Consider the following 25,054-nt stretch of genomic DNA (forward strand, 5'->3'; position numbering starts at 1 on the left):
CTGAACTCCAAATCGGATTCTGGGCCATTTATTCTTCCTCCTGCTACAACAGCGGATTTTCCAACGAGAAAGGTTCAAGATTTTCCCTTGTACAGACCGGAAACGAAAGGTGGTTCATTGCACCACAACACTCAACCATAAATCCCAAAAATATCTGCAATGTATTTGCTATTTGATCTTGTCACTACAGTATAATGATAGTTATATGTAAAATATACACAAAGAATTAAGTTAAGCACCCCCCCCGTTTTTGTACAACCTCGCACATTACAAGTTTGTTGTCGTCAAAACAGTGTAATATACCCATGATATTGCTATATTTTCTGGAGAAGTGATATTATGGTCACATAAAAACATAACAATCATGCCGTTTTCAATATTTTATTCTGAATAATTTAAGGTGAAATTTTTTGGGAATTTTAGGCATATTTTCACCTCAATTTAAGTATGGAGCTATAGGTCCATCACGGACAGTGTGGATGACGTTTATGTTTTCTAACGTACAGTCATTGTTCTGAGAAGACCTCTAGCGATCTTTGCGTCAATAACGTGTGTAGGACCCACGTGATCGGATCACTGACTCAACCCTACGTCTCATAGACCCTGTAAGCCGTCGTATGCGTTGCTGTGGCAGGTTGTTCCATTCCCGATGTAATGCACGTTCCAATTCATCCAGATTGGCTATTGGAGGGACCATCTTCGCAATTTGTCGTCCCAACATGTCCCAAACGTGCTCGAGGGGGTTCAACCTGCCACAGCAACGCATACGACGGCTTACAGGGTCTATGAGACGTAGGGTTGAGTCAGTGATCCGATCACGTGGGTCCTACACACGTTATTGACGCAAAGATCGCTAGAGGTCTTCTCAGAACAATGACTGTACGTTAGAAAACATAAACGTCATCCACACTGTCCGTGATGGACCTATAGCTCCATACTTAAATTGAGGTGAAAATATGCCTAAAATTCCCAAAAAATTTCACCTTAAATTATTCAGAATAAAATATTGAAAACGGCATGATTGTTATGTTTTTATGTGACCATAATATCACTTCTCCAGAAAATATAGCAATATCATGGGTATATTACACTGTTTTGACGACAACAAACTTGTAATGTGCGAGGTTGTAAAAAAACGGGGGGGGGGGGGGGTGCTTAACTTAATTCTTTGTGTATATGTAAAGATATTAATAGGGACTTTTAAGGTCCTAGTATTGACTGACGGAATATCTCGGATCTCAGAGCAGGTAATCCTTCACAGGTGAACGTAAAGCTAACCGGGGACCATTGTCCATTTATAGGCTGTGCACTTGTGCAAAAGGTTATGGACATATGTAATATCACAATGTGCACAATATTAGTGTCCGGGTACTTCTCGATTACGTTAACGCAGGATCGTACCTTTTACCTTTTGTTTAAAATGAGACACTATCCTCTGTCCAAAACTATCTTGGAGTTCTGAACTCTGTTCTCATTGCACAGGAATGCTGCTGCACTGACAATGCTCACCTTTGTGTGATAATCAGGCTTATAATCCACAGGTAGTTGTAAAATACTCATTTTAAATGTCACATTCTTGTTCACATGTAGCAGCAAAATATTTTTTGCCTCATTATGGAACTTGTTGCTCTTATCTGATTGTCCTTCTTTTGGGCCTCTTGATGTTATGCATCCCCTTTGTTTACCCTTTCAATTTCCCCAATCCTTGCCCATCCAATAATCCTATGCGTGTTGTGCAGGAAGAGCTCCACCAGAGCATGAAGAGCCATTCAAAGGCAATGTCCACACAAAGTGTCCAGAGAATTTCCAGGCTTACTGCCTGCATGGGACGTGTGGCTACACTTACTCTCAACATGAGGCCACTTGCCAGTGAGTTTCTGCCTTTCACTAACTCCTGCTCTCTGGATTGTCCTGAGGTTCTCATTAGGCAGACCGTGGATACGTGTAGGCCGTACAGGACCAAATCAACATGAAACATGTTGCTGTGTCCGTCATTGTCATCCAAATTGCTGAGTTGGAAACACAAGCTGATGCATACTGTAGTGGTAAAACTGCTGATTTGCTGTACCAAGGTGACCAGTGGCCTGTACCAAGGTGTTGGCAATGTACATGAGCCGCAACCTGCGAGGCTGGAAAGAAGGCCATGTGTACCACCTTTTGGTTTGGCTTTTCTCATCATTTGGTCAAAAACACAAAATCTTAAGAGGCTTAATGCACGTAAACTCTATTTCAATAATTAAATAACAGGATAGATACACATATTGATTACCTCTGTCACTGAAGGTGGATGAGGTTATGTTTTCATCTCTGTCTGTCCGTTTGTTTGTCTGTCTGTTTGGGAACAAGATATCGCAAAAGGTTGTGGATGGATTCGGTTGAAGTTTGGTGAACAGGGTGGGTGGGTGACGAGGAAGAATTGATTAAATTTTAATGAAGACCCAAATCCGGATCAGGATCAGATAATTTTTGAAGTGATTCTTCACCTTTGAGATAGGGTTAAAACCGATACATACAGACTTGGCATTTAAGATGGAATATTTTTTTTGTGGGGGTGAACTTACTTTTCAAGATGACTTAGAACCAAAAGTTCATTGGAATTATGTTGAAATTATTCTAGATTTTGTTAATGTGACCTTTAAAAGAAACAAAAACCACATTTGACATTTCGAAGCAAATAAATTGATCCTTGAAAGTGATGTAAACTGATATCGAACTCAATTCATGGACAGTACTGTGTTAAACTTCTGTGCGTTTTCCAGAAGTATCTCTTTATTTTGCACATTAGCCAAAAAAAAATTCAACAAAAACAAAAGCTAAATTATGACTGGGATTACGGACAGTAAAATTACAGTTCAGTACTTCGTGTAACCCCCACGAGCATTCAGGAGAGCACGTACACGTCGAGCCCAGCTGTTCACGAGATTTTCCAAGGTTTGGACAGGAATCGCTTGCCATGAAGTGACAATAGCCTGCTGCAATTCACGCACAGAGGCAGGCTGCTGGTCCAAGTTGTCGATTTGACGCGTTAATTCTGCCCACAAGTCCTCTATCGGATTCATATCCGGGGACATGGCAGGCCACTCCATATGCTCGACACCACGGTCAGCAAGAAAGTGTTGGATCATGCAAGCACGATGAGGCCGTGCATTGTCATCTTGGAAGACAAAGTTTCCTCGAAAGGCTGCACGAGCAAATGGAAGCAATGTTTCTTCCAGAATGGCCCTGTACTTGAACTGGTTCAGGTTTCCATTCAGAACAACCAGGTCAGTTTTGCCCCCTGCATGAAAAGCAGCTCAAACGGTCACCCCACCACCTCCAGCTTGGACTCTTGGCACTATACAATCTTCGTTGTGGGCTTCATGCACTTGTCTGTGCACTCGGACGCGGCCATCTTGACGATAGACCAGAAATCTAGACTCGTCACTGAAGGTCACGTGATTCCAGTTTCCTGGCTGCCATTGACGGTGCTCTCTGGCCCACTGCAATCGACGCTGGCTGTGTTGTCTGGTCAGGCGTGGCTTTCTCAGGGGACGCCTGGCACGATAGCCTGCTTGAACCAGTCGTTGGTTGACTAGCCTTCTGGATACAGGCACATTTGTCAGTTGCTGCCACTCAGCCCTAAGCCGATTTGCTGACTTGGTACGGCCATGGCAGACTAACCGGTGCAGCTGGCGATCATCTCTCCTTGTGGTTCTGCGTGGACGTCCTGGCCTCGGTATTGGAGTAGGGACATCCCTCTGAGCATTTCGTTTCAGGATCTTTGACACCTGACCTTGAGTGATGCCATACTTCCGAGCAATAGCACGCTGTTTCATGCCAGAATTTCGTAAAGCCACCACTCCATGACAAACAGCATTGTCAAGTTGACGGACCATCTCCAGAGGAAGCGGCAATAACTTTTGTAGACGTGCAGCAGTTGTTTTCCACTAATACAGAACGCAACAACCCATATATAGCCGATTGTGAAGCCAATCGTCAAATGTACCTGTCCATACATTTTGTCATGCCACCTGTGATATAATCCTGTTATTGAATTCTTGCTGCAAAAGACAATCAGTGACATGGTTCTTTCAACAAAGACATCACCGAAGCGTAAAAGAAACTCACCAGATTGATATACTGAGTTCAGAAAGTCAACCCAAGTCAAGAAAAAAAAAAAATTCCATATTAAATGCCAAGTCTGTATACAACACGATGTCTCAAAAAGTTATGGATGGATTTGGATGAAACATGGTGGACAGACAGGTTGTGTGTGTGACAAGGAAGAATCAATTCGATTTTGGTGAAGATTCGAATACGGATCCGGATATGAGAATTTTTTTAATTTCTAAGTGATTCTTCACCATTGAGTGATGGAGCCAAAATCGATATATAGCATAATCCTTCAAAAAGTTATGGATGAGTTATGATAAAATTGGACGAGTTGGTTAGATGACAAGAACAAGCCAATTAGATTTTCGTTCAGGCCCGAATCCAGATCTGGCCTATCAGTGGGATACAAAACGCGCCTATCAGCGCAAAAATTAACCATTTAAATCCCATTTTAACAAATGTAAACACAATGATGCATTCCACGTGTTTCGCTTTATTTGCTTGTACTCCAAGATGGAGGATCGCAAATGTCGTGACGTCACACAGTACATTCATTGAAGTGGGAGTTATCGTAACAACGTCTCGATTGTTATTTAGCTCCAAGTCTTTCATTATTGGGACGAGCAACGGTACCCGCCCTATGGGTGGGGATTCAATTGGGAGGCCGAAATGAAAAGGCAAAACATGAGAAATTGAAGGTTTTTTTTATTTTAAACGATTTATATAAACATCCGTTAAATCATATCACACGCAAATCATCAAAATCTAAACAGTATTTGTAGAATTTCAATAAAAGCCACATCACTGTTCATATCGGTAAATATTATTCCATCGTGTTTGGAAAAACTGGAAAATTGGAAAAATTGGAAATTGGAAAAATTGGGGGAAAAAATTGGAAAAACAATATAGCCTATTTTACTCCAGGGGGTCCCAGGATTACCCACCCAAAATTTCGTTGCGATCGGTTCAGCTGTTTTGCGGTACCTGGGAACAGACGGACAGACAGACAGACATTTGGTGAATTATAGTAAGATTCTCGCTTACTTGCCCATCGAAGATCAGGGCGTCACTAACTTTTTTAGAAAGGGGTTTCAAATTCTAAATTCGGCCTGGAAGTTGAGACTGCGCTGTTGCTGACAATGTGTCTGAAATAAGTGCAGCAGACAATTCCCCAATGATGCATGCAGAATGAGGCATCAATGTGTGTGCCGCCCATCGGACAGACGTTAAACTGAGCATACTGTCTGCCAGAATTAGTCGATACTGTCTGCAAAGTTGGCACGCTGGCTAGATTCCCAATTCCTGCTCCAACCTACAGGGGGCACTGCATCACTGGCCAGTTATGAAAGAAGAAGCTAGCAATGAGGAAAGAATACAAAGATTGTGAAACAAAGGATACAGAGCGTTGTTATGTGTGGCAGGTGTGACTCTGGCTACACGGGTCTTCGCTGTGAGAAAGAGCTCAATATCCTGTACGTGATTCCCAGCGGAGAGAAACTTCACTACGTTCTCATTGCAGCCATTGTGGGTGCTGTGCAGATCGCTGTTATTATTGCTGTTGTCATCTGCGTTGTCCGGTGAGAAAACAAGTGTAATTACACCATTTCCCAGAATTCCTTGCACTGCCCTCTTTATAACATTCGATTTTTTATAATTGGTTGTTTACAAACTGTTGTCATTTGTTTGTTGATTATATAATCATGTTGTGAATCCATTTGTGTTTTCTTTAAAGTATTTACTTTTTATACATGGGCTAAGTCTCGTAATAGAGCTGACACAGACACACACACACACACACACACACACACACACACACACACACACACACACACACACACACACACACACACACACACACACACACACACACACACGGACATACCACTGAGCTTGGGGGAAGTGTTGTCACTACCATCACTTCCCGGGATTCTCTGGGTACCAGCGACGTTATAACAATGGCGCCGCTTTTCTCACCGCACCCAGTAGGGCATTTCCTCAAGAGGAATTTACTCCTCCCCATGGATGCCAACCGATGGGGAGTATCTATGCTCATGGTTATGCAGGTGTCTTCTGATACCTCAGGGAGATGGATGCCCCTGCGTTGCATAACCCCAGGTCACCTGTGGGCAAGGTGTAGTACCTGTATGCCCCCCTCTTACCAGGGTAACGGTCCGTAGCCATGCGGGTTTAAATGGCAGATGGCTCTGCACATCTGGTGGATGAGCGTCCACTTGACTACAACAGCACAGGCGGAAGAGGGTGAATTCCCCAACGGCCAGCAGAGGGACGGAGAGGAGTGGCGACCCCCCGTCCCCGTCCCCGTATGTAACACACACTTACCCGTGTGTACCAGCCATAGAAAGGCAATGCCATCGTTACCCGAGGAGACTCCACATAATCATCCGTGCTCTATCCTTTTCAAGCAAGGAAGCAGCACGTACCATTTTTAAAGTCCTTAGTATGACTTGAACCGGTCCAAACCGGATGGGTGTTTTTTAAGAGACACCATCTCCTTACTGGACACCATCTAATCCGCCTTTTACCAGGTGTTGTTTTTGGTCCTGGCAGATGTCACAGTCACGCTCATCCCCACTAGCAAAGCCAGTGAGGGGTGTCGGTTTAGTCGCGGCCAACCCGGCCATGCGGCAGGTAGCGCTGGGCTCCATGTTACCAGTGGCAGTCCCAAAAGACTAACCTGACCAGAACTTAGTTATGTTGGTACTTGGTACAGACCAGAACTGGCTTATATTGGTACTTGGTACAGACCAGAACTTGGTTATGTTGTGACTTGGTACAGACCAGAACTTGGTTATGTTGGCACTTGGTACAGACCAGAACTTGGTTATGTTGGGACTTGGTACAGACCAGAACTTGGTTATGTTGGGACTTGGTACAGACCAGAACTTGGTTATGTTGGGACTTGGTACAGACCAGAACTTGGTTATGTTGGGACTTGGTACAGACCAGAACTTGGTTATGTTGGGACTTGGTACAGACCAGAACTTGGTTATGTTGGGACTTGCTACAGACCAGAACTTGGTTATGTTGGGACTTGGTACAGACCAGAACTTGGTTATGTTGGGACTTGGTACAGACCAGAACTTGGTTATGTTGGGACTTGCTACAGACCAGAACTTGGTTATGTTGGGACTTGGTACAGACCAGAACTTGGTTATGTTGGGACTTGGTACCGAACAGAACTTGGTTATGTTGGGACTTGGTACAGACCAGAACTTGGTTATGTTGGGACTTGGTACAGACCAGAACTTGGTTATGTTGGGACTTGGTACAGACCAGAACTTGGTTATGTTGGGACTTGGTACAGACCAGAACTTGGTTATGTTGGGACTTGGTACAGACCAGAACTTGGTTATGTTGGGACTTGGTACAGACCAGAACTTGGTTATGTTGGGACTTGGTACAGACCAGAACTTGGTTATGTTGGGACTTGGTACAGACCAGAACTTGGTTATGTTGGGACTTTTTTTTTTTTTTTTTTTTTTTTTTTTTTTTTTTTTGTATACAAGATCGAGGCTCGTGAAAGAGCGAACATTAATCACACAGAAAGACAAACCGACACATAAAACATATAACATCGGGAGCGTTAGACAAGATGGGGAGAGAGGGGGAAGGACACAAACACAACATTTGAGAGCAGGGACCGAGAGACATGGAGACATCGAGAGATCTGAGAGAGGGCGAGGGCTTTGGGGGGGGGGGGGCATGGGAAGGGGGCGGTGGGAGAGGTATAAAACATATGGACACTGCCAGGACTTCCAGGAAAGAAGTTGGAATTTCAAACAAGGTGGATCTGGGGTGAATTAGCGGGGGTAGAAAAGATCAAGGTTTTGGATGGGGGAAGATAAGAGATGGTGGTGAACAGCTGTTTTAAAGACCTGGAGGGAGGAGTGGGATTGAAGGGAGTGAGGGAGTTTGTTCCAGAGGCGGGAGAAAAGAGGAATGAAAGAGTGAAGGTGAGCAGAGAGCCGAGATTTCGGCAGTTTAACCATCAGAGGGTTGCTGGCAGATCTTGTGCGACCTGTAGGAATATTTGGGGGACAGAGCACAGAGAGAGCTGGGGGTGCAAGGCCGGAGAGGAGTCGGTAGAAGACAGAAAGACCACCTACCTGCCTGCGGTGAGTGAGTGAAAGGCCCTCAGAGATAGCTTCATCGCGGGAGATTCCAATAATTCTGAAAGCTTTGGTTTCAACAGCGTGAAGCCGAGCTAGGTGTGAGGCAGGAGCACCGGCCCATAGGGGAGAACAGTATTCCATTGAGCTGCGGATGAAAGCCTTGTATGTGGTGAGGAGCTCAGGTGTGCCGAGGAAGGACTTTGCACGACGGAGGATGCCCAGTCGGCGACTGGCTTTGGAGGCCAGCTTGGAAATGTGGTTTTCCCAAGAAAGATCATGGCAGATAGTGAGACCCAAAATCTTGAGCGACAGAACTTCTTGGAGAGGATTGTTGAGAAAGTAGATGGGAGGGTTGTCCAGTCGATCTTTTCGGAGAGACATAGTAAGAGTGTGAGATTTGTCAGGATTGAAAGACATGTTCCACTTGTTTGACCAGTCTGTGATTTTGTCCAGGTCTTCAGAGAGTGAGGAGGCAGCAGACTGCCGATCTGAGGGAAGAGGAATGGAGCGGCAGAGAGTGGAGTCATCAGCAAAGAGATAGAGAGGATTTTCGAGAGAGTCAGAGAGATCATTTATGAAGACCAGAAAAAGCACGGGGCCCAGAACACTGCCTTGGGGAACTCCAGCCTGAACAGGAAGAGGAGATGAGAGAAACCCATTCAGGGCCACACGTTGACGACGACTAGAGAGGAAGTCCGCCAGCCATGCGTGGAGATTTCCATGGATACCAAAGGAGGAGAGTTTGGTGAGCAGAGCGGGGTGCCAGACCGTGTCGAAGGCACGTGATATGTCGAGGGAGACAGCTCTAATTTCCTGTTTGGCATTGAGGACCTCCATCCATTGTTGAGACAGCAGAAGCAGCATGTCCAGAGTAGAGTGACCTGGTCTGAAACCAAATTGATGATCAGAGATCAAGCCATTGGAGAAGAGGAAAGATTTCATATCCGAAGCAATGATGGATTCCATGACTTTGCTGATAATTGGGAGAAGGCTGATTGGTCTGTAGTTGCTAGGATCTGTTTTTGCACCTTTTTTGTGCAAAGCGGTGATGTTGGCTGATTTCCAAGCAGATGGCAGTTGACCTTGAGCAAAAGAGAGGGTGAAGAGAACAGAGAGAGGGTGAGATAGAGCGGCAGAGCAGGATTTTAGGACCCGTGGGCTGATGCCGTCGGGTCCAGTTGCAGAATCAGAGTCGAGGGTTGACAGAAACTTTTCCACCTTGTCAGGAGTAAAGGACACGGAGTCCAGGAGCAGCAGGGTACGACTGGGTATGGTGGGTACAGAGAGGGATGGGTTTGGGACACAAGATTTAGAGGCAAACACAGAGTTGAGGCATTCAGCTTTTTCACGTGCGGAGTCAGCTGTGTAGCCATTTGAGGTAAGGGAGGGGATGGAGGGGGAACAAACACCAGAAACGGATTTGACCAGACGCCACCAGGATTTGGAAGAGGGAGACAGATAAGAGAGTTCGGTCTTGAGAACGGAGAGATATTGTTTCCTGGCTCTCCTGAGGGTGGACACACACTTGTTTCGGGCTTTGTGAAAGGAAATGAGATTTCCTTCCGTTGGATTTGCTTTCCAGGAGACGAAGGCAAGTTGTTTCTGGGCAACAGCCTCACCACAAGATTCCGTGTACCCTGGACGGGAGGAAGGGTATGACAACTGAAGACGAGATGGGATAAATCTGTGCATGAGAGAGAGCAATTTACTTTGGAAGAATTCCCAGGATGAGTTGATGTCAGAGGTGGTAGAGATGGGAGACCAGTCCAGATGATTGATGGCTGCTTGAAGACCGTGCCAGTTGGCCTGAGTGAAATGCCAGACTCGTCGACGCTGAGCAGGCTCACTGAGGATGGTCAGAGAGATGTCCACTTTAACAAGGACATGATCAGATGATCCGATCGGAGCAGAAGAAGAGCAGCAGACATTTTCAGGGAAGTTAGTCATAACCAAGTCCAGAAGAGAAGATGTTCCGTTGACTGAGATCCGGGTCGGGAAATTGACAGATTGTGTCAGTCCCAGTGAGTCGCAGAAGTCCTTTGCTGAAGAGCCATGGCTGGTGAGAGAGGTACCCACACCCAGCCAACTGGCATGGTGACAATTGAAATCACCACATATGAGGAAGAGAGAGTTGGGATGAGTAGATAGAAGTTGGTCCATATCATCAGACAGCGAGATGTAGATGGAGTCATCACTGTTTGGTGGACGGTACAACACACATATGAACAAGAGGTGGGAGCGAAGGGGAAGCCGTAGCCAGAGGTATTCCTGGGGGTGAGGTGGAGAGAGTGCAGTGCAGGGCGAGTGAGGAAGAGAGTTTTTGATAAAGATAGCAACCCCGCCTCCAGGACGAGGCTCAGGTCTATCATACCGGAGGAGGGAGTAGCCTGGGAGAGATACTATGGAATCAGAGACATCATAAAGGAGGAAAGTTTCTGTTAAGCAGATCACGTCTGGTTTGACAGAAGCAACCTGTATGGAGAGATCAGTTAAGTTTGAACGAAGGCCCCGGATGTTTGAGGTCCATACCGTTAATGAAGAGGAAGGGGGAGCATCAGATACAGAACAGGGGGGAGGAGGGGTAGGGTAAGATGTGGAAGAGGTGGAAGAGATAGGGAGAGCTGTTGAAGGTGTGTCAGAGATTTCAGAATAGCTCGGAGAAAGGGAAGGATGGGGCGGACAAAAGGTTTGATGGTGATTGGGTGAGCCACAATGAGGTGTTATTTGAGGAGGGGGAAGAGCGAGGCAGAAGGTTGGGGGAGATGGAGGTGAGAGTTTGAAGGGGGAAGAAGCGGGGAGGACGCTTTGAGGAGGGGGAGTAAGAGGGGGGAAATTGAGAAGCAATGAGGGTGGGGAGATTTGAAGGGGAGGGGTGAGGGGGGAGTTTGGGAGGGAAGGGACAAGGGGAGGGATTTGAAAGGGATGGGATATGGGGGAGATTTGGAGGGGAGGGGTGAGGCAGGAGTCTAGGAGGGGAGGGGCGAGGGGGCGTCTTGGCGGGGAGGGGTGAGGGGGTAGTTTAGGAGGGAGGGGGCAAGGGGGGAGATTTGAAAGGGATGGGTGATGGGGAAGATTTGGAGGGGAGGGGTGATGGGGAAGATTTGGAGGGGAGGGGTTATGGGGAAGATTTGGAGGGGAGGGGTGAGATTGGATTTTTGAAAGTGTACGATTTATGGGAAACGAACATTTATTGCAAAATGAGTTTCTTGTGACCTTCGAGTTAAAAATACGTTTAAGGACGCTGGATGGAGGATGGAGTGCAGGAGAGTTTAGGGAATGTAGAAAAAAGGCACTATAGGAGATGGATATTTTTTTTGGGATGAATTGATTTGGTGAGCAAGTCGAAAGCAGCCTTTTAAAGAAGAAGAAGAAAAAGGTGTTATAAAATATGACGGAATACATAACTTGAGGGGAAAGTGTAAACATTGAAGGTTAATGAGTGAAAACTATCTGGGGAAATGGGGGAGAAACACGTGGTCGAAGAACGAACGAACGAATAAGAATGAATAAACGAATGAGAACAGAGAAGGAAAAAATTTTTTTTTTTTTTTTTTTTTTGGAGTTGAGATTTACACAAGGAAGTAGGCTATGGGTGAAAAGCCTGGGAATACAGAGAACGAAAGTTATTGGATCACAAACGACGGACCGCTGAGAGAAAAACAAAGCCTCAAGGTTGTACAGTGCACACTGTACAAGGCCTCAAGACACGACACGGCAAACAGACGATCAATTTATGAAAGATAAACACCGAGAAACAACCAAAGTTGCACACAATAACTTCACACACCGAATGATAAATACAGTTTCGACAAAATACAATTGTGAACAGACTTAACTTCGAAAAACGTGGAGACCGTGTGGAGCTTCGAAAATCCCTCCCACCGTCTCCGAGATCTCGCGAGATCTCAAGTTCTGGTCTGTACAGACCAGAACTTGGTTATGTTGGGACTTGGTACAGACCAGAACTTGGTTATGTTGGGACTTGCTACAGACCAGAACTTGGTTATGTTGGGACTTGGTACAGACCAGAACTTGGTTATGTTGGGACTTGGTACAGACCAGAACTTGGTTATGTTGGGACTTGGTACAGACCAGAACTTGGTTATGTTGGGACTTGCTACAGACCAGAACTTGGTTATGTTGGGACTTGGTACAGACCAGAACTTGGTTATGTTGGGACTTGGTACAGACCAGAACTTGGTTATGTTGGGACTTGGTACCGAACAGAACTTGGTTATGTTGGGACTTGGTACAGACCAGAACTTGGTTATGTTGGTACTTGGTACAGACCAGAACTTGGTTATGTTGGGACTTGGTACAGACCAGAACTTGGTTATGTTGGGACTTGGTACAGACCAGAACTTGGTTATGTTGGGACTTGGTACTGAACAGAACTTGGTTTTGTTGGGACTTGGTACAGACCAGAACTTGGTTATGTTGGTACTTGGTACAGACCAGAACTTGGTTATGTTGGGACATGGTACAGACCAGAACTTGGTTATGTTGGGACTTGGTACAGACCAGAACTTGGTTATGTTGGGACTTGGTACAGACCAGAACTTGGTTATGTTGGGACTTGGTTCAGACCAAAACTTGGTTATGTTGGGACTTGGTACAGACCATAACTTGGTTATGTTGGGACTTGGTACAGACCAGAACTTCGTTATGTTGGGACTTGGTACAGACCAGAACTTGGTTATGTTGGGACTTGGTACAGACCAGAACTTGGTTATGTTGGGACTTGGTACAGACCAGAACTTGGTTATGTTGGGACTTGGTACAGACCAGAACTTGGTTATGTTGGGACTTGGTACAGACCAGAACTTGGTTATGTTGGGACTTGGTACAGACCAGAACTTGGTTATGTTGGGACTTGGTTCAGACCAGAACTTGGTTATGTTGGGACTTGGTACAGACCAGAACTTGGTTATGTTGGGACTTGGTACAGACCAGAACTTGGTTATGTTGGGACTTGGTACTGAACAGAACTTGGTTATGTTGGGACTTGGTACAGACCAGAACTTGGTTATGTTGGGACTTGGTACAGACCAGAACTTGGTTATGTTGGGACTTGGTACTGAACAGAACTTGGTTATGTTGGGACTTGGTACAGACCAGAACTTGGTTATGTTGGGACTTGGTTCATACCAGAACTTGGTTATGTTGTGACTTGGTACAGACCAGAACTTGGTTATGTTGGGACTTGGTACAGACCAGAACTTGGTTATGTTGTGACTTGGTACAGACCAGAACTTGGTTATGTTGGGACTTGGTACAGACCAGAACTTGGTTATGTTGGGACTTGGTACAGACCAGAACTTGGTTATGTTGGGACTTGGTTCAGACCAAAACTTGGTTATGTTGGGACTTGGTACAGACCAGAACTTGGTTATGTTGGGACTTGGTACAGACCAGAACTTGGTTATGTTGAGACTTTGTACAGACCAGAACTTGGTTATGTTGGGATTTGGTTCAGACCAGAACTTTGTACTTGGTCATGTTGTGTAGATTTCCAGTTTATGTTTGTGCAGACCTTACCTAAGGCACCTGCTAGGTTATCTCATCCTCGCATATTGTTATCTCACTAATTTATCCCATTCCTTCTCCCCCTTTCTTTTCTTCTTTGTTTTCTCCCCTCATGGTTATTCTTTATCATCCTTCCTTTTCTAACTCAAAACATCTCGAAAAACAAAAAGAAAATGCCTCCAAATCCCTTAATTCATTCAGCTTTGTTTCCTCCCCTCTCCATCGTCGTTCATTCACTTGCTTGCTGTGCCCACCTGCATCCTCATTTGCAGTTGGCCTTCAACTTCATCTCCCGACCCCCCCACACACACCCCCAAGTTGTCCCCTAACTCCTCCATAAGCCTCGATGTTGTACACAAAAAAACGTATCTGAAAGCAGTTTTCTCAAGAAGGAACAGTTTGTAGTTTACGTACCGTTAGGGTACAATACATTACATTATAAAGTACCGGACAAGCGGATGGACACGGAGGAGGTTGTAAGTCTGTTTACGAGGCAGGGTTCCAGTGTGCTTCTGGTCCTTTGGCTGCAGAGTGAATTCAACACTCTTGAGCTCAGTAATTACCCTGCTCTATCATCACTCATTTTGTTTTTATTACCTCTGCCAACGAAGGTGGTCGGTGGTTTTGTTTTCAGCCATGTTTGTCTGGCCTATCAGTGGGATACGAAACGTAAGCTGTTGAGTCTGTCAGAGATACAGTATCTCCTCCACCAAGTGCCGTTCTAGTGTTTGTTGCATTTATTTCGAAAATAGAGTGGAATATATGGGTTTTTTAAAATGGTGCTTTGATGCAACTTTGCGTTGGTCTGTCCATAGAGAATTTATTACAGGTTTTTGTAAACACAACACAAACAGTCATTTATAAAGTTTCCTAAAGCCGGATCCGGATACTATAACTTAAAAAAATTGTGATTCTTCACCATTCATAGATATGGCCAAAAACCATGCAGTGGCCTGCAAAAGTATTCACCCCTCTACACTTCCAAAGTTTTCACATTTTGATGCCACCTGAGCTTATTCCATGATGCTTTCAAATCAAACTTAATATAGAGTCTTCACAAATTACTCCAAAGTGATGAAGCTAAAACAAAATGTGAATAAGTTAGATTAACAGAGAAAATCAGTTGATTCTCAGTTGCACAAGTATTCAACCCCTTTGCCTAATTAACCCTAAATCACTTTACGAACAAATTATTTGCTTGAATGGTTACAAAATAAGTGTAAAAGTTTCACTTCTATGTAGTCAGTGGTTTAACTTAAAAATTAAGCTCGACCACTTATTTAAGGAGTTTTAAGGTGCAACTAACTTGGTCAACCAACAAGGCAAACATGAAGACCAACGAGCCTTCCAAAGAAGTTGGAGATAATGTGATGGAGAAGCACCGATCAGGAGAGGGTTATAAGAATATTTCAAAGTCACTCGTTATCTTTTTGAGTATGGTGAAATCCATCATTAAAAAGTGGAAGATGTATCATACCACCCTGACTCTGTCCAGAAAGGGTCTCCCATCCAAACCCAGCAGCCGGCAAGCATGAAACTGGTTCAGGGCTTAACTGTAATTCCATCAATGGCTTTGAAAGATCTTCATGTCTCTATGTCTGAGATGGGGGTCAAGTTCATCAATCAACAACATCCCGTTCCTTTCACAAAACGGGCAGGTGGCAAGAAAGAAGCCATTGCTGAAAAAGACGCGTGTAAAAGCTCGTATGGAGTTTGTGAAAAAGCATTTTAATGATATTGCAGGCATGTCGAGAAATGTTTTTTGATCAGAAGAGACAAAAATTGAACTTTTTGGTCTAAATTAAAAATTTCAAAAAAACATATTCCACTTTGACCTTATGGGGTATTATTATGTGTATATCAGTGACAAAAAATCTCAATTTAATCCATTTTTAATTCAGGCTGTAACCACCGAAAAGTGAAAAAAGTCAAAGGGTGTGAATACTTTCTGAAGGCACTGGATGTATGTATGTATGTATGTATGTATGTATGTATGTATGTATGTATGTATGTATGTATGTATGTTTGTGTGTATGTATGTATGGATGGATGCATGTTTGTATATTTGCTTGTTTGTAGGTATGTATGATTGTATGTAGGTTTTCATGTATGTTTGTATGTATGTATGCTTGTATGTTTGTATGTATGCTTGTATATATGTTTGTATGTATGTTTGTAAGTAGATATGCATGCTTGTATGTAGGTTTGCATGTATGTTTGTATGTATGTATGTTTGTATGTATATATGTATGTTTGTATGTATGTATGGATATTTGTATATACGTATGCTTGTGTGTAGGTATGTATGATTGTATGTAGGTTTGCATGTATGTCTGTATGTGTGTATGCTTGTATGTTTGTATGTATTTCGGTATGTATGCTTGTGTGTTGGTTTGCATGTATACTTGTATGTATGTATGTATGTATTTATGCTTGTATGTATGTATGTTTGTATGTATGTTTGTAAGTAGGTATGCATGCTTATATGTAGGTTTGCATGTATGTTTGTATGTATGTTTGTATGTATGTATGTATGCTTGTGTGTATGTATGTGTGTATGTATGCATGTATATATGTTTGTGAGTAGGTGTATGTATGCTTGTATGTAGGTTTGCATGTATGTTTGTATGTAGGTTTGCATGAATGTTTGTATGCATGTATGTATGTTTGTATGTATGTTTGTATGTATGTATGTTTGTATGTATGTATGTATGTTTGTATGTATGTATGTTTACATGTATGTACATCGGAAAATCATATATAAAAGGGGGGCTGGCCCGATCTCCCTCCGCCTCCCCCCTCAACCCCCCACCCTTCCAAGGCAACTTGCCAATGCTCCCGAAGCGAACGGGTGTTTCTCGTGCATCAAAGCCAACAAACATCACTCGGAGCCTGGACTATTGCGTTAAAAACCTATTCATGAAGCTAATGGTGATGCAATGCCAATTTCATAATTAAAAATAAATTAAGTTGAATTAAAGAAGAGAAAATTGATCTTTTGTAAATGGCTTTAAATTGTTTCTGCAGTGGCATGCTGCCCCCTTATGGGCTCTATAGAGTACAAGATTCATTTCAATCACGTGCAATTTCAATGTAAAAAGGCAAATTCAAAGCACGTGATTTGATAATTTTTGAGTACTAAAGCACATGGAATATGGTGCACCCTTTCAGAAATCAATGCTGAAGAAAGTGCAAAAAATTCGCAAAGATGAGCCAAACTGCAGAGAGCTCTCGACTGGTCCTGCTCCGAACATGGCGATTCGATGGAGGACTCGGGCTACTTGGTCACAAAGCAAAACAAATTGTGAGAATTCAATGTGCAAGCAAAGCCGGCGGACTCTGATTTGGTGCACGCTGAGGTAAGCTAATGTGGTGAAATGCTCTCGCAGCATCTCATCAGCAGGTAATCTCGTCCTCTACAGCTGCTCCTGAATTTTCCAGCACATTGAGCAAGACAAGGCGTAGGGATGCGATGTCCCTTTCAACTTCTGTCCGTATTAGATGCAAAGCAATCTGTTTGTGTCACTGCCTCCTCTCTTCTTAACGCATCTAAAATACCACGTGCAATTTGATGCAGCAGAAAGTTCTTCTTCACAAAAACAGTCATGACATAACAAAATGGTGTCCTGATAACATGTGAGATGCTAGATTGCTCTCCATGTTCGTTACATGTCAAGGTTTATTTACCAGGTAGTTGTAGTGTATCGAGATTGCTCTCACCAAGTTATTTAACAATCAGAGTTGTTTGTCAGGTGTCAGTGTATCATTTGGCAGTTTATTCATACAAGACGCTTGTTGACCACAACGTGTGCACACCAAGGTTGCTCACCCTTGTCTTTTTACTTATATGTACTCCTCATCAAGCATTTTACCCATTAGTCCACCCTGTTAGGGTCCATATAAGGCAAGTGTGTGCACTTTTGAAAGAAATCACCAAACTTTGCCATGATGACCTTTCATATGACCTCATTAATATCCCCTAATTGCCATAAACCTAATATGGCCACTACCGCACAACTAGAGCTTCGATTTTGACATATTTAGAATGTAGATTGATAGTTTAGATGATGAGAAATCGAATGGAATAGGTTTGACAACCTTACGCGGTCAAGGTCATTAGAAAATATCAAGGTCACGGACATTTTTGGGCTAAAATCCCAATAATTTGCATTTCTCAAGTGCCACAGTTCAAAACTAGAACGGCACTGGGCATAGAGCATACCTCCGCCAGGCTCAACAGTTCACGTTATGTATCCCACTGATAGATCGTATCTGGATTCAGACCTGAACCAAAATCTAATCGGCTTGTTCTTGTCGCCTAACCAACCCATTCACCAAGTTTCATCTGAATCCATCAATAACTTTTTGAGATACCGTGCAAAATATCGGTTTTAGCCCTATCCCATAATGGTGTAGAATCACTTTAAAAATTCTCTGATTCGGATTCAAATATTCATGAAAAATTTAATCAATTCTTCCTTGTCACACACACGACCTCCTCACCAAATTTCAACCAAATACGTCCACAACTTTTTGAGATATCCTGCTATATATCGTGTTTGGCCCTATCTGTCAATGGTGAAGAATCAGTAAAAAAATTATCGGATCCAGACCTTCGCCAAAGTCGAATAATTTTGTCTGTGTCACATATCCAAACTCTCCACCAAATTTCGTCCAAATTCGTCCACAACCTTTTGAGATATCCTGTCCACAAACAACCAGATAGACGGGGGTGGAAACTTCCACATTCGGTGGCGGTGTATTTACACTTATGCTTAGATAGGATAGGATTATTAGATGGGTTTCAATTAGAGTTTGTTTAATCATAACATCATGATAATCATAATAATAATAATAAATCATAATAATAATAAATCATAATAATCATAATAATAATAATCATAAGTATAATCATAATAATCATAACATCTCACATTTACAGTTACATTTTATCATAACAATAAAATAACCAAGGTAATTTTTGGCCCGAGTAGTTCCAAAAATACATATCTTAGCCATTAAACCTACGTATGAGAGCTACTTGATTATCCATGGGTAGCCTTGACATGTCACGGTCATGTGAAATACATCAGGGTCACAGCAAAAAAAATAATTCCAATTTAACAAATGGAAAGGTTTATTTGTGAAATGAATCGATTATGTGATTACACATACTGATATTCTCTGAAAACATGATTTAACATAAATGATAATTATCATAAGAATAACATAAATATTACCACTAGGAACGAGATCTATCATAAGAACATCTTCTTTTCTTTCTTTTTTTGTATACAAGATCGAGGCTCGTGTAAGAGCTAGTATTGATTGCAAAAAAGAGAAACTGACACATAAAACATAAAACATATGATAAAGGGAGCGGGAGAACGAGATGGAGAGCAGGGACATTGGGAGATCTGTGGGAGGGAGAGGGCTTGTGGGGGAGGAGGCATGGGAAGGGGGGGGGGGGGCGGCAGGAGGTGGGAGAGTAAAAAAAAAAAACACGTGGACACTGCTAGGACTTCCAGGAAAGAAGTCGGTATTTTAAAAAAGTGGATCTGGGGTGAATTCACGGGGGTAGAAAAGATCTAAACGGAATCCTCTTACAACATTATATGAAAATGCCAAATAAGCTGTCTCTAGGGGCATTGGTGGTGGTGGTGGATTACAGCGTCCATAGCAAGTACCACCACACTTGCACCAAGCAGTACAGAGTACACCCTTGCTGAAGCAGGAACATTTACAAGTGCAGCTGATCCCACACTCACACCAAACAAGCTCATCTAAAGCCTTGGCAGCTAGAGGTAGAGGGGTCCGGTAAGGCTTCCACCAAGACTCTGTCTCCATCCATCCCCAAGAGCTGGGACTAGGCAATTCCTGCTCATGACTAGAGACTGATCCCACACATAATCTGCCTCATACGTTGCCTTTTTAACATGCTTTATTAGAGTGGCCTAAGTTGGACGCGGGTATTCAAAACTACGTGAAAAATGTGCAAATATATGGTGCCGTGCTTTATTGACTTCACTCTGCAGGCAAGTTGAAGAGTAGAGTGACACAGCAAAGCTTTCGATAGTCGTCACATCTTCTATGTATATTCCCAATGGCCTATCTATCAGTTGGCATAGGGCAGAAGTAAGCACACAAATAGCAGTATTTTGAGACTCCAGTCTTCAAATCTTCGCTTCACTTGTTTGTCCTGAGCTATCACTATCGTCAGGCGAGGAACTACCTTTAGAGGCCATTTTTCCCCGCCGGGCGGGGGTTGGCCTTTTCGGGCACCATGATCCCCTTTTTGAAGCAATGTTTTACGGCCGGATACCTTTCCTGCCGCCAACCCTGTGAGTCGCCTTTTGCGACACACAGGGAATTACCAGTGAACTGGTACTCAATTTTCTGACCTCGGCAGGATGAGAGGCTGAGTCAACACCCCTTTTTTTTTTTTTTGTATACAAGATCGAGGCTCGTGAAAGAGCTAACATTAATCACACAAAAAGACAAACCGACACACAAAACACAAAAAACAAGGGGAGCGGTAGACAAGATGGGGAGAGAGGGGGAAGGACACAAAAGAGAGGGGGAAGGACACAAACACAACATTTGAGAGCAGGGACATCGGGAGGACTTGGGGGGAGGTGGGAGAGGATTAAAACATATGAACACTGCAAGGACTCTGGGGTGAATTACCGGGGGTAGAAAAGATCAAGGTTTTCGATGGGGGAAGATAAGAGATGGTGGTGAACAGCTGTTTTAAAGACCTGGAGGGAGGAGTGGGATTGAAGGGAGTGGGGGAGTTTGTTCCAGAGGCGGGAGAAAAGGGGAATGAAAGAGTGAAGGTGAGCAGAGAGCCTAGACTTTGGCAGTTTAACCAGAAGAGGGTTGCAGGCAGATCTTGTGCGACCTGAAGGAATATTGGGGGGACAGAGCACAGAGAGAGCTGGGGGAGCAAGGCCGGAGAGGAGTCGGTAGAAGACAGAAAGACCACCAACCTGCCTGCGGTGAGTGAGTGAAAGGCCCTCGGCGTTGACTACATCGCAGGAGATTCCAATGATTCTGAAAGCTTTGGCCTCAACAGCGTGAAGCCGAGCAAGGTGTGAGGCAGGAGCACCAGCCCAGAGGGGGGAACAGTATTCCATTGAGCTGCGGATGAAAGCCTTGTATGTGGTGAGGAGCTCAGGTGTGTCAAGGAAGGACTTCGCACGACGGAGGATGCCCAGTCGGCGACTGGCTTTAACGACTGGCGACAACACCTATCAGTGTTGCAAAGACATCTGGGCCCTGGCGTAAATTCGGCGATCGACAGGGATTCGAACCACCCAGGATCCCAAGCCGGTGCCCTAACCGCTAAGCCAACACCAGGCTTATCGTCAGGCAAGGGTCGTGTTTTATTCAGCCGAGCCAACCGGAATTTGGTCTTGCATCGGTCATTAAACTCGGCCTTGTTGTCCATGAGCGTCCTCTCAAGAGTGTCATCCTCAATCAAATTTTGTGTTGCACCCATCGGTAGACAGAAAGTGTCCTTAAATGCTGACAGTCCTGCGATGGTCCTATACCCAGCGCCATTGTCATACCTGCTGAGGGCAGGACACATGGTATTATCACCCACCTCTTCACATAGACAACATACCGACCAGTTCATCTTGACATCCTTGTTATCTGACTTCATCATAGATGGCCTAGTCACAACACAGACCTGCAAGGCAAATAAATGGACATAACTATACATAATCTAAAAAAAACTGTCAATAAGAATTGCAAATATTTGTAACATTTTAAGGTTTGGTCACCGACTTAAGCAATTCAAAGCGATTGCACGCCAGTATTTGCATTCTCTACGTTCTCTATGTTGACCTTGGCCTGTAGATATAATCTCACCTATTTAGATTATGTAAATACATATAAAATAAGTGTTGTTTAGAGCTTCACCTAAAGAGATATGCACTTGAAAGCAATTTATGTGCCAAAAATAGCGAAACATCTCCATGACCTTGACCTTTTCTTATGACCTTGAGCTCGTAAGGTCATGAAACCCATTTGATTTCTCGTCATCTAAACTATTAATGTATATTACATACCAAATATGTCAAAATTGAAGCTGTATTTGCTGAGATATACACCAATCCAGTTACGCCCCTGTGCGTATTGTTACGCCATGTTACGCCCAGGCCATATTGGATTTATGATATTTAGGGGGTGTTAATGAGGTCGAAAGTTCGTTCCCTATATCTGATGTTGAAGAGGACATATGAAAAGACATCTGGGCCAAGTTTGGTGGTTTCTTTCAAAAGTGCACACGAACACCCGCTCACAGGTTGGACTTCATCTTTATTTCTCCCCAGAAAACTCATTCATCCAGATTACAAACCATATATTTGCCTATTTCCAAGTTATTAACAGATCATTATCAGTGGAAGCGTCAGATTATCAGTTAGAGACAGGCATACCTACAGAACATTGTCAGACCTACCTAAAGTTCGTTATCATTTGGTCAAGGACTCACGGGTGGTCTTGTATTGCAGGAAATGTGGAAAACGCAAACGTGGTCGCACAACAAAGCACAGCCTCGGCCATTTCAACTCCGACTGTGGCCCTGCCGGCTCTTCCCTGATGGTCTAGGAGGAAATGGTCTTCCCTGATGCTCACTCTCCCAATAAGCCTTGGCGTTTGCCGAGCTGTGGTTTGGAATTGCACAGAAAGCATCGATGCCATATTTGACTGTTCTTTTTATTCTTCTTCTTCTTCAACAGTGATCACCTCTTCTGGACCAAATGGCGGGAAGGGGACATGGGAAAATTCTGCTAAATGTGGTACAAAATGCACTTTGTACTTCACTGCTCTTTCTGAAAACGATAGGAATTTTTTTTTGTGGTTGCATGAAAGCAGAGTTTCCTGCTTCCTTTTAAATCGACACCTCTCGGTGAGGAATTTCAACACAATATACCTGAAGAAGTCGGTATAAGTAGTTGGTATCCACCATTCTGTAAAGAAACATACTGCCCTTTGTTTGTGTTTCACCCTCCCAAAACCACATAATCAGTAGGGTTGGCCTCTTCCAGTTGCTATCAAGACACGCAACTAATGAAACAAAAATCGTTAGCAGTGCTGGAAATAAATGCTTGGTTTGAATTAAAACTTTTTCTATTGAGCTCGCTGTGGTTTTTATCTTTCAACAAAACTTAATCACTTTACAAACGAATAGATTTGCAATAACTTTAATGGCAATGTATTGACTGTGAAGTAAATTTACACCTTACTAAACATACTGCTTTACACATCACTACATTTAAAGCATATAGTAATTTGATTCATGAGTAAAGTTACAGCAGAGCCAATTTACATCCTACTAAATCTTTAACTTAAATTTACAGCATACTAAATTTGCACCCTAGTAAGTTTTTACATTAAATTTACAGCATACTAAATTTGCACCCTAGTAAGTTTTCACATTAAATTTACAGCATACTAAATTTGCACCCTAGGAAGTTTTTACATTAAATTTACAGCATACTAAATTTGCACCCTAGTAAGTTTTCACATTAAATTTACAGCATACTAAATTTGCACCCTCGTAAGTTTTCACATTAAATTTACAGCATACTAAATTTGCACCCTAGTAAGTTTTCACATTAAATTTACACCCAATTAAATGTACACAATAGTAAGTTTACACCTTACTAAATTTACAACAGCAAATTTACACCTTACTAAATTTGCACCCTAGTAAGTTTTTACATTAAATTTACAGCATACTAAATTTGCGCCCTAGTAAGTTTTTACATTAAATTTACAGCATACTAAATTTGCACCCTAGTAAGTTTTCACATTAAATTTACACCATACTAAATTTGCACCCTAGTAAGTTTTCACATTAAATTTACAGCATACTAAATTTGCACCCTAGTAAGTTTTCACATTAAATTTACAGCATACTAAATTTGCACCCTAGTAAGTTTTCACATTAAATGTATAGCATACTAAATTTGCACCCTAGTAAGTTTCCACATTAAATTTACAGCATACTAAATTTGCACCCTAGTAAGTTTTCACATTAAATTTACACCCAATTAAATGTACACAATAGTAAGTTTACACCGTACTAAATTTACAACAGCAAATTTACACCTTACAAAATTTGCACCCTAGTAAGTTTTCACATTAAATTTACACCCAATTAAATGTACACAATAGTAAGTTTACACCTTACTAAATTTACACCTTACTAAATTTGCACCCTGTAAGTTTTTACATTAAATTTACAGCATACTAATTTCCACCCTCGTAAGTTTTCACAATAAATTTACAGCATATTAAATTGCACCCTAGTAAGTTTTCACATTAAATTTACACCCAATTAAATGTACAGAATAGTAAGTTTACACCCTACTAAATTTACAACAGCAAATTTACACCTTACTAAATTGACAGCATAGTAAGTTTACATTTTATTAAATTTATAGCATAGTACGTTGACACCTTCCTAAATTTACCATACACCCTTTTGAATTTGCTTAGTTCTGAAATTGTAATCGACACTTTTTGACACCATGATCGATAAATCTGTATTACCTTTTATTGTACCATTTGTACATCATTGATGTTTTAATTTATAGCGCTTGCTCAGATACTTTGATGAATTCAAACTTTCTTTAAAAGCTATCACAGTATGTGAATTAAAGGCAGAAAAACATTTTTAACGCTTTTGTGGATTTTTCTTTTCTCAGCCCCTGTGCGTTACAGGAACGCTGTTTAAAGCAGCTTTTTGTGAATACATCATGTAATCGATTTGTAAGACTCATGTATGTTCCACATTTTGAGAGAAATTATTTTCAATGCCCTTCCTTTGATTGTGGAATTGTTGAAACGATTCATTATTATCAATGCAATACTTTATCAAACTGGTTTCACTAGTGTGCAATAGCCCGCGTTTTGAGATCCTATAATCGATTACAGAAATGTATTCTGGAACGCAAAATTCCAATGCTTCGTCCTGCCATAAATCAAATGATTTATTCATTTGCCATTTATGGAAGGTCATGGAGGTCACATCCAATCCCAGCATTAAGCTTAGTTGTCCAATTACAGGCTCGAAGGCTGACGTTATAAAACAAAGCAACATGTGAAATGTTGATATATTTTAGTAAGCCATGATGTTGTTACCACAGATGTAATATTATGGAGAATAATTCTAAATCACGGGGTGGAATGTAAAGCACATCCCAGAGACGTAGTTTCCCAAAAGCATTTTTCCAACATTTTATTGTTTTTCTCTGGCACAAAGTCTTCGTTCCCACACAATTCCAGCT

At 42.6% G+C, this 25,054-nt stretch overlaps 1 protein-coding gene across 1 annotated transcript in view; it reads left to right on the forward strand.

The window, feature by feature from the left end:
- The window catches only part of LOC137412624 (tomoregulin-1-like), a 152,223-nt gene extending 128,328 nt beyond the window's left edge, over window positions 1-23,895 (forward strand). Inside the window, exons 7-10 of the mRNA XM_078780486.1 lie at window positions 53-109; window positions 1,740-1,869; window positions 5,514-5,669; window positions 22,271-23,895. Of these exons, the coding sequence (XP_078636612.1) occupies window positions 53-109; window positions 1,740-1,869; window positions 5,514-5,669; window positions 22,271-22,367 (440 nt within the window). The 3' untranslated portion in view covers window positions 22,368-23,895. The remainder of the gene's footprint in view (window positions 1-52; window positions 110-1,739; window positions 1,870-5,513; window positions 5,670-22,270) is intronic.
- The last annotated feature ends 1,159 nt before the right edge of the window (window positions 23,896-25,054 follow it).

Source organism: Myxine glutinosa, chromosome 6 (genome assembly GCF_964187855.1).
Source record: "Myxine glutinosa chromosome 6, kmMyxGlut1.1, whole genome shotgun sequence".
In the NCBI taxonomy this organism is placed as follows: domain Eukaryota; kingdom Metazoa; phylum Chordata; class Myxini; order Myxiniformes; family Myxinidae; genus Myxine; species Myxine glutinosa.